This window comes from Alexandromys fortis, unplaced genomic scaffold (genome assembly GCF_014885135.2).
Source record: "Alexandromys fortis isolate MF-2015 unplaced genomic scaffold, M_Fortis_MF-2015_v1.1 scaffold_66, whole genome shotgun sequence".
Classification (NCBI taxonomy): domain Eukaryota; kingdom Metazoa; phylum Chordata; class Mammalia; order Rodentia; family Cricetidae; genus Alexandromys; species Alexandromys fortis.
Genome location: NW_026067950.1, coordinates 4,793,316 through 4,804,250, shown reverse-complemented (window position 1 = coordinate 4,804,250; position 10,935 = coordinate 4,793,316). Strand labels below are relative to the sequence as shown.

General features: G+C 50.5%; 1 protein-coding gene across 4 annotated transcripts in view; it reads right to left on the bottom strand.

Moving 5' to 3' along the window:
• The window catches only part of Abcc4 (ATP binding cassette subfamily C member 4 (PEL blood group)), a 205,409-nt gene extending 199,779 nt beyond the window's left edge, over positions 1-5,630 (bottom strand). For all 4 annotated transcript variants that reach the window (XM_050150376.1, XM_050150377.1, XM_050150378.1 and 1 more), the window contains exon 1: positions 5,233-5,630. In XM_050150376.1, the coding sequence (XP_050006333.1) occupies positions 5,233-5,306 (74 nt within the window). In that variant the 5' untranslated portion in view covers positions 5,307-5,630. The remainder of the gene's footprint in view (positions 1-5,232) is intronic.
• Between the last annotated feature and the right edge of the window lie 5,305 nt (positions 5,631-10,935).

The window sequence follows — 10,935 nt, the reverse complement described above, 5'->3', positions numbered from 1 at the left end:
TGGGCTACACAGAATATTAGAAATGGGTTAGAACAATATGTAAGAGCTAGCCAATAAGAAACTGGACCTAGCCGGGCCAGGCAGTGTTTGAAAGAATACAGTTTCCGTGTAATTATTTCTGGGTATAAACTAGCCATGCGGGCGGCCAGGTGCCGGGGACGCAGCCCTGCCGCTCCTATTTCAACAAGGCCTTTTCTCGGTCACCCTCCTCTCAGGTGACTTCAGCTGTGTGAAGCTGACAGAAAAGGAGCCAGCACAGGAGACATACTACAGGTGTGTGTGTGTAGGGTGTGCACACACGTGTAAAAGTCATATTCATTCGCTAATGACGACCAGAAGGCCTGCTTGATAAGGTCAGCACACACAATCCTTTCGTCAGCCTGCCTGTTTACCACCAGCCAGGCAGACAGCTGCTGAGCACTTCTGGCCTTGATGGGCACACCTACAGCACATTCTGATGATACAGATGGCGTCCCAGATGTGACACAGTCACCTCCACGCTGCGAGATTCCTGAGAAGTTGCCCAACCCCTCTGGACCTCAGCTCTTCACTGTGATACTGTCTGCCTCAGAGATTGAGGATTAAATTTCTTTTGGGTACCATGTAAAATGGAACACGATGTGTGATGGGAGGGTACACAGATTCTCAAGCCCTCCCCCTCCCCAGACTCACCAGGGCCAGAGTTCCTGAGGACTCCAAAGTGGGGGGGGGATCCACAAGAGACCCATAGCCCCTGCTTTTCAAGGCATGCTGGAGGCCATTACTGAGGCAGGGAATGTGTCTTTATTTGTCACACAACCACGGTTCTGCTGACTTCTGCTTTCAGTGCTGGTCGCTTCGCGTATTATGTAATATGAAGGTTTCTTAAAAGATTAATCTTAATAAGGCTGAAACTCTCCTTCCTGCTCTGGAGGGCAGGACTTTTCCTTTGTTCCCACTACAAACCTGGCACTCCGCCCATTGCCAGCAAGGCCAGCGTCGGCTCAGCAGGTACAGCTGCCGCCAAGCCTGGTGACCTGAGGGAGGTTCATCCCCACACGTGGCAAACATTCTTCTGACCACACATGCTGTGACAGGTGTGTGTGTGTTTGGGGGGATGTTCATGTATGTATGGGTATTCGTGTGTATGTGTGTTAGTGTGTGAGGGATGTTCATGTGTGGGGGAGGTTTTCATGTATGCATGTGTGTATATGTGTGTTCATGTGGGGTGTCTTCATGTATGTGTGTTCATGTGGGTGTGGGGAGGTGTTCGTGTATGTGTGTGTGTTTGCGTATGTGTGAAATGTATTTTTAAAAAACTCAAAAAACGGTACCAAATGCCACAGTTCAAAACAAAACACTGCTGAGCTGGCCATGGTTCACACCTATAACCCCAGCACTCAGGACAGTAAGGTAGAGGCAGTCCCTCCCTGTAGCTTGGGCTAAAAGTGGCACCCGGTCTCACAAAATAAAATGAATAAATATATACTCAGAATTGCCAGCCGTTGACGGGGTGGGATGGGGGGATAGGGGCACGCCACACCGCCACGCCACATTGCCAACCTTCTAAGCCATTTGCATTTCTGCCCTCCTGTTAGGAGCTTTCTCTACACCTAATCTCCAGAAAGTCTGTCCCATCACCAGTGGCAGTTTCTACAACAGCATGGGCTTTGCAAGACTGACATTCCAAAAACAGAGACTCCGCCAGCGACAGGAGAATGAGGACGTTAACTACTCTCTGAAACCAGACACATCTGTCCCCCGGAGTCCCTCAACTGGCACCCAGGGAAAGTTAACCTTGGATCTGCTAGACAAGCCAAGGCGTCCTGGGGAGGAGCCCTGGCCTGGGAACAGAGTACACCCATACACCCACAGGCCTTGCTGGATGTTGGTGGCAACAGCAGGGGGCAGCAGGGGAGCAGGACCATCTCATACCAGCTGACCGCAGCACTTCCTAAGCTGTCACCTTTATTGCTGATGACTGGTACCCGCACCTACTCGATAAACGGTGATGGGAAAATGTGCTGTTTTGAAAAGGGCTGGTGCCTATTTTATATCAGCTGCATAAAGAAATTCTGGCTGCCTTTGTCGTTAGCAATAATACACATTCGCTAAGAAATAGGTACAGGGAATCTAGGCAACTCTGGAATGTAAAAAGATGTTGTACAGATGGGGCTGGAGGTGCGGTCGGTGGTAAGTGTCTGTTTAACCTGTGCAATGCCTGACTCCAACCCCAGCAGCAGCAGAATGGGAAAGGGGACGCGGGGACGCCAAAATACACGCCATGGACATACGCAGCATGATCAATTATTGGAGACACTGAGCTCAACAACAGTGGAAAACTATAAATCACAGTCAGAAAATGTCATGTCTTAAAGGCACCGCAGTGGCGTCCCCAATAAAAACTAAAGGGCCTGTAGCAGGCTTACTGCTTTGTTTAAAGGGGTGTGCTCCTGAAAATGGGTACATTGAAAGAAATGTATGCAAGACACAGTGAAATATCAGCAGGTGTCGTAGGCTAATAGAAATCATCATCCTTTTTCCAACCCGTGCTTCAATGGTCTTCAACTTCTTGAGGAAACAGTCATCTCTTGAAATCCACAACAATTTTCAGTAGTCAAAATCACGTATGGCGCAAAAGCAAACTGTGTTACAAATTCACCAAATCCTAGACAAGCATATTGTTCTGGCTGTCATGGTCTGGCAGGGCGGCTACCAACTAGGGAGTTTTGGAAGTAGACAAGTGTGGGAGGAAAAGCAACCACTCCACAAGAAGATGAAAACACAGGCTTGCCCTACAAAGTGGGCAACTGCAAGAGGCCCCTTTCTGGCTTTCCCATCTGCAGCAAGGCAGCTGCGAAAGGGAACCTCTGAACCTAGAGACAGAAAAGTAGACACACAAGATGTCATCGCTGTCCACAGGTGGCTTCACCAAGTCATAGCCCTCCCACGATGCCATCAGGACGCATGTCAGCGCAGTGGGCCATCCTCAGCCTTCATCAGCATCACCTGGACCCCTCGTGAAAGACACACGTATGGAACAGGTACCCCCACAGCTTCTGATTTTTCTGAACCCGTCTGCAGGGTCACTGGAGATCCTGCATCGTTCTAACAAGCTCCCAGGTGATGCTGCTGCGGCCCTTCCGACTGCCCAGCTTTGAGAGCAGGTGCTGGATAAGACAGCAGATGCTCCACAGACTTCATCTTCAACGACAGGAATTGTAAGGACGTCCCTTGAGAAACTCAGCCTGTAAGAACAGGAGCAAATGAAACTCCTCCTCCATGCCTGGGAGAACCAACCCCCAGGGAAAAGCAGCACACAAGACAGGTTCCGGGAGCCAGACTGCCCAGGTGTGGAGCCTGCTGGACACTCAGCAGCTGTGTGGTCCTAGATAGGTGAACCAAAATATCTGAGTATGAGTGTCTTCATGGGTGTAAACTAGATAGAGGGGAATAGCTCATTTCTCTCCAGCTGGGGAGTGGAAACGGGTGCCCACCCAAGCCAGCAATGGGAGGTCGTTCCTTTTCTTTCCTGCCTCTACCTACTGAGTGCTGGGATTAAAGGCTTAAAGGTGAGTGACACCTCACCCCACAAAGCTATTTACTTACATTCTTTAAGATTGGGTATTGACAGATATAGGCTCGACACCTATATTCCCAGCACTCAGGAAACTGAGACAGTAAAGAGGATTGCTGGGAATTCCAGGACTTCAAGACCAGCCTGCGCTGAGAGAGACTGCCTCAAACAAACAAGACTGAGGCGCTGTCCGAGCAGGTGTCATTTCCTCAGGCGCAAGTCCTCTTCCTTTCTTAGCCCCGACAGGTATGTACCACTCACACCCAGCTCTCCCTTCACCTAGATTTTGAAAGTCCACACACAGAAATGTCAGCAAGGGCTCCCCGTCCTAGCCAGGAGGTGGTGGCGCGTGCCTTTAATCTCGGGAGGCAGAGGCAGGCGGATGATCTCTGGCTCTACAGATGAGCCCAGCCTTGTCGAGCTCCAGGATAGCCAAGGCTACAGAGAAACCCTGTCTCGAAAAACCAAAACAAAAGAGTTCTGCGTCCTTCCAAAAGCGCAGGAGACCAAGACTGTCCGCCTGCTTTGAGTTATTTTTTATATTAATTTCACCCATATTCCTTCTTCCTGCCTGCTCCTCTCTACCAAATGTCCAAGGTCAGATCCTGCACACATCATATACAAAATTAAAACAACAGTTCGCGACTCTGAAATTCTCTAGGTGTTCCCATCTTATAAAGGTAATATTAGAATGTGAGAAAAATAAAATAGCAGAGGCCAAAAAATAAAAGCTACTCTAGTTAGCCAAGCGTGAGTACTACCCAGCCCAGCCTACTAGATGGAAAACTCAGGAATGTCACTCACCTAAGCCTTTTCGCTACAATAAGCAGGGCAAGGCTGGGGCCAGATCAGGGAACCCAACATTGGTGTCTAGCATGGAGACAGTGGATCCTGTCTCCAAAGACTAGAGATCTTCAGAAGAGACCACACACACACGTTTAAGAAACTCATCCAAGAGCAACGTAGTCATCAAAGGCAGAAATGAGAAGTCCATCTAACAGGGAAACACATGGCTGTGTGTCGTCAAGGGGGAAACCTTTCGCAGATCTTGCTCAAGATCCGTGTCCCCATTCATAAGTAAAGAAGGCATGATAATGAACTCATATTTTACCCACACAAGCTCAGCCGTACTTAGGTACCAGGACACACACTGAGGGCCAGAAAGAGAGATGGGGTCCCAGAGGTTATTAAACTCCTCTGCAAAGACACACACAAACACCTATGGTGGCTATCCGTGGAGTTCAAAGATGTCTAGGGAGGTGCTTCTGAAGCCGGTGGGGACACCAGAGCTTGGAGCGGCGACTAGACAAGACCAGGTGTTCACATTTGCTTTTTAGTTCAAAGAGGAAGAAAAACGTGCAGTTTGGGCACGGGAGCTGGACCAGAGAAGGTGAGGAGGCATGCGGGGGCAAGACAGCGACTCTGCACCTCCCACGGATCCCCGAGCTTGCGGGTGGGAGCCACCTGTGCCTGCCACCCGGGTCCCCGGCTTACAGCTCCGGCGTGGAGCGGCGCAGGCGTGGGGAGCCGGCGGGGACCGCAAGCAGCGCGGCGCACGCGCGACGGGGGGAGCCCGGAGTGTGCGGCCGCGCAGGGAACGCATCCTCCGAACGCCTCGAACCGGCCGGCGAGGAGCATCTCGTGGACGGTGAGGCGGGCCCAAGCGGGGCACTCACCAGAATAACAGGCGCGAGCAGAGGTTGGCGTCCTGCAGCGGGTTGGGCTTCACCTCGGTGTGCACGGGCAGCATCTTGCCTAGGGTACGCGCGGCCGGGCGGGAGCGCAGCGGCCGTGTGCGCGGCTCCGAAAGGCGCTCCCGGCTGAGAGGATGCTGGAGCTCCGGGCCGGCGCGCCGGTCCGCTCGGCGGGCTCCGCAGGCAGCGGCTTCCGGGAACCGGCCCGCCCTGACCCCGCCTCCCGGGACTCCTCGGGGCGCCCGCTGCGCGCCGCCGCCGCCTCCTGGAGCCCGGGAGCTGCGCGTCGCGTGCGAGCTCAGTGGGAGGGGAAGGCGGGTAGGGAACGGCGGAGACCACGCGCAGGGAACGAGCGGCGGCCCGGGGAAAACGCGAGGCCGGGCTGCACGTGCTCGGGACCCGCGGCAAACTTTGCCGAAGTTTATTAAGATCGGCGCTCCAAGCACCACCCTGACGGGGGCGGGGGCGGTGCCGGCTGTGCCCGCCCCCCGCGCTCAGAAACGCCCCGTGGACTGAGAGCTGCTGGAGATCGGGTGAAAGCGGCCCGGCTTTGGCTGCCCTTCCCCTGGCATGTTGCCTTCATCAGGACCAAATAGGGCGCTGTGGGAGGTTCTCCGACCTGCAGGCCGAGAATCTGACCCGGAACAGCAGCAAGGTTTAACAGATCCCCTCTGCAGACCTGAAATCAAGCGGTGAAGACACACTGGGTTAGAACTCAAGAATGTGAAGAGATGGATGGATATTGCCATTTCGGGCGGGCGTGGCGGATCTCTGTGGGCAGTTGGCTGCCCTCTTAGCTTGGGTAGGGGAAATGAGATAACACACTTCACCAAGCAAGCCCTGAGAGGCTAGCAGAGGAACAGTGACAAAGGGAACAGATATCCCAGGACACCTTGGTGTGCCTTTCTGTATACCTACTCCACTTTTAATTTGAATAGTGCCCCTTTCGAGACGGTTATTCCTATTTTATGTAGCAAACTCAGATTCAGAAGATGCAGCTTCTCCAAATCTTAAGATGAGTGATGGATGATGAAATCTAATCTGTACTCAGGTTGTGGACTTGGACCATTTAAGAGGTAGGTGGTCGAGAAACATGAGCCTGCACCAACACAATGAATAAGATGGCTTCCCAGCTTTTGGACGCCTGTTCACAAGCCCTGGGTTCTATCGGGGGTCTTGGTAACGGCCTCGACCGTTTCTGTTCACGGCAGCACCGGATAAAGACGCGCAGTTCTGAATTCATGGCGCGAATGAGTTTCACCCTTCCCTCTGACCAGAGACAACTTCGGAGGAAAGGGTTGCTCTCAGGCTTACACTGGCAGGTAACAGTCCCTCGCTGCTTGCTCAGCTCCTGGCTGCTTGGAAGGACTGCTGCCTGCTGAGTCAGGCCCGCAGTGGGCCGGACCTTCCGGTCCACTCACGACAATAAGATATCTCTCAGGTAGCCGCAGGCCAAGATGATCTGGGCAGTTCTTCAGTTGAAAGTTCCCACTTTCCCTGTGACTCTAGGTTGGGTTGGGTTGACAAAAAATAGCCAACTCCACTTTCATTGGTCATTTCCCTTGTATGTTTATTTAAATGGCCTTATTGACAGTCTTTACGGCCTTCATATAAATAAGAGTTCACTTAGATAGAAGTTGAGCCGTCTGTGATGGGTCCAGGCCCTTAATTCCATCATTTTGGAGGTGCAAACAGAGTCAACAATTCAGGGTCATCTTTGAAGGAGAGAGGCCCTGTCTCAACAAAATAAAAATAAGTAAGTAGAGATAAAAGTAATAAGCCAGGCAGGGAGATCTGAAGTTCAAGATCAATGGGATACCTGGGGAGTTCTAGATCTGATTGGATACATAGGGAGAGACTCTACGAGAGAGAGAGAGAGAGAGAGAGAGAGAGAGAGAGAGAGAGAGAGAGAGAGAGAGAGAAGAATTGGCACAGGGTCTCATGTGCCCCTATATTAGCCTTCTAACTCCAGTTGTAACCGGGGATGACCTTGAACTCCCAATCCCTTTTCATTCACCTTCCAAGTGGGGATCACGGACCTGTCCATCGAGCCTGCTTATCAATGGGATTTTGAGGCTAGGGAGACATCCCAGTAGGTCATATGCTTGCCTTACAACCCAAGGACCAAATTCATCCCACTTCCAAAGACAAGCATGGTGGCACACATTCCTAGATGGGCGAGGAGAAGGCAAGTGGGTCCCAGGGTCCCTGGGTATCCGGCCTACCCTACCTACTTCATAAGTTCCAGGGCAGTTAGCGGCCCTGTTTCAAACAAGAAATAAAAGGTAGCTGGTACATGAGTAACAACAAGGTTTTGCCCAGACGCACACACAGAGACTTCATATATAGCATATAGAAAGATGATAGATAGATAGATAGATAGATAGATAGATAGATAATATCTAGATATATAGATATAAAGTCTCATCTACTCGGGATGCTAAGACAATAGAAGGACAGATGGATCTCTTGAGCTATGGACTTCAGGACCAACCTGAGCATCCAAAAAAGAGAAAGGATAAATAAAAGTCAGGTACATAAAGTAGCAAAATGTTGATCATTTTGAACTGAATGAAGTTTACCATACAGTATCTTGGGCATTTCACGCATGCTCAGATAAGGCCATGTGTAGGAGCCAACCTCCAGGCAGGGCTCACCTCATTTCTGATGCTCTTTGAAACGCCCTGTGTTTTCTACCCGGTGCGTTTGTTCATCGGCCAGTTCCACTTCAAAGCCCAAAAGCTTGTTTGCTAAAGTTAGAAGTCTAGTGGCTGGCCTTGCGCCTGGCCCATCCCCTGTGGCTGTGCTGGGGCTGGTAGGCTCCTCACTGCCAAAGCCCTTAGTCCCTTCAGCGTTCGCTGAGATGCTGGCTTTTTAGAGTTTTTAACTACGTGATTTTGAAACTTGTTAACATTCTTTTCTGAACACTAACTTATGTGGCATTTAGGAGAAATACTGAGAACCAGTGTCTCAGAGTAAAGCGGGGAGGGGGAGGCCTTAGGGGAGCAAGGTTTTTGACCCCTTAATAGCAAGCCTTGCTCACGCTTCCTTTTCGCAGGTCGTAATGAGTTTCTGAACCCCACTCTTCACTCCTCAGGTTACTGTGAGCCTCAGTTCCGCAAGGCAGTCTGAAGACAAGGTACAAATCAAAAGAGCTATTCTCATTTGTTCTGCCAACACTGGGATTAGGGTATAGTTGTTGGCAGAGTGCTTGCTTTAGCTTGAGGCCGTGCGTTGACTCCACAGACACACACACACACAGACACACTCAATGGACATGTGTGCATATGTAATAAGTGTGGGGCTTCGGCAGAGGTGTGTTGGTGGAAGCCTAGAGAGAAGTCCCTTGTTTTCCTTTCAGGAATATGCTCTCTTTGTACTTTACAGTTAGACCAAGCGCTAGTGTGCAAAGCTGGAAGAGCAGCCTCTGCTCGGAGTTGCTTGCTGGCTTGGAAGAATCTGACGTTATGACGAAAAAGACAAACACGAACCAGTGTCAGAGAGGAGGAAGCTGGAGCACAGCCCCAGACAGCGCTGACAGGGAGCTGGAGCGCCCTGGAGCAGCTTAAGCTGGCAGGCTTAGGCCGTTCTTCAAGAAGTCTAAGAGTCAAAGCATGACTCAGCAGTTCTGCTGCGGGGAGGAGGGGGAAGAGCCGAGAGAAGGAACGTGCTTATCCACTGGAGTGCAGGGATAGCAGAACGTCAGTATTCAGAAGGGGGGGAAGGAAGCACGTGACCACTACGGGCACATCAAATGTGGCATAGCCATACAGTGAAATATTACTTGCCACTTCGTAAAAGAAGAAGAGATCATCCAATTCACAGGGGTTAACAGCATGAACAAACGTGTTAAAAGTATTTTGGGGCAGCATGAACAAACATGTTAAAAGTATCACGCATGGAAGGCTGGAGACATGCTTCAATGCGGAAATGCACTTGTCCTTCCAGAGGACTGGGGTTCAACTCCCAGCAGCCGCATGTTGGCTTACAAACATCCTTAACTCCAGGTCCAGGGGCCCCTACACTCTCTTTTGATCTCTGCTGGCACCACACATACAGGCAGAACAGTCATATAATAAGGCATAAATTTCAAAATACATATTATATTTTAAAAAATATATATGGGGGTGTATCACACACACCAAGCTTGGGCCAGCAAGATGGTTCAGTGGGTAAAGGCACTGGACACCAAGCCTAACAACCTGAGCTCCATCCCTGCGTGGTGGGAGGCGAGAACTGACTCCCGCATATGCACAGTGGCACACGTGTAGATCCGCCTGCAGAAACACAATAAATTACAAGTTTTACAGAGCCATTCAAAATATCATGCAATGAAAGAATAGAGGAAGAAAATACTAAGATGCCCTCTGCTGTGTATGTTTGGAGTCGGGGGTAATCAGCTTTAAAAGATTGTTTTGGCTCATACTCCCTGAAATCTAAGTCCAGGATCATTTGTCCCTGTTATTTGGCCTGTGATGTCACAGTACATCATGATGGTCCCAGTGAGAGGTTAAGGAAGACTTCAACTCAGGCTCCTGGAAGCAAAGCAGAAAGAGGTTATCCCACTATCTCTTTCTAAGGCAAACCAAGCTTCCCTGCCAGGGAAGGTGCTAATTAAATTACAAAGGACAGGCCTGGTGGTCCAGGCGATCCCAGCTGCTCGGGAGGCTGAGGCAGGAGGATCACAAATTCAAGCCTGCTTGAGCTACACAGCCAGTCTGAGGCCAGCCTGGGCAGCTAAGCCAGAGCTGCCATCAACATAAAAGTCAGCAGTGAGTGGAGGTGAAGCTCAGTGGTAGAAAGCATGTTGTCAGGCACGCACAAGGCTCAGAGTTTGAGCTCAAGATCACAAAAAGTCAACTGAAGAAGGTTCAGGGTTCAGTAAAATACAGGTATATATGTTATACTCAATACATACCATCCACAAGCATAGGCTAGCAAACACAGTTTCTGCCTTCAGGTTGGTCAGTGCATTCATTTTGTTTTTAATTGACATTTTTATTTATTGTGCATCCCTTGTCTGTGTGCCTGTGTGTTATGTGCGTGTGTATCTGCGCATGTGTGTCATGTACATGTGCATATGTCTGTGTGTGTCATGTTTGTATGCGTGTATGTGTGTGTGTTAGCTGTACATATACTGTGTACATGAGTGGAAGTCAGCCAGCCACTTACTGGGTCAGTTCTCCCCTTCCACCTCGTGAGTTCCAGAGCTCACTCTCAGGTTGTCAGTCCTAGCAACAGATACGTTTACCCTCTGAGCATCTCGACAGCCCAGGCAGTGTCTTTAACAAGTACTCCAGAGGGTCCTAATATGCAGTCAGAGGTGAAAGGTCAAGAGCTCTGTGTGCCCAACTGGCATCCCAGGGTGCGTGAACTTGCTAAAGGAAGGTCAGGCCTGGGCACAGCTATGTGGTGGAGCCACCGCCTAGGAGGTGGGGGGCCTTGGCTCCCATCCTAAGCAATAATAATAAATGAATAAACACAAGCAATGCTGGAGAACACTATAGAGAAAGGTTTCCACACCGAGGGGCAAGAGAAGAGTGGAGAGCTCGAAAAGTCAGAACGTCACCCAATGCTCATGGCACCAGGGCCCAGAGAAAGCCCGACAGACAAGACGCTAAGGTGTTGCCCATGACCCTGCCTCACATGTTAGGGGTGGGTGTTTGAAAGCCAGTTCTTGATGTT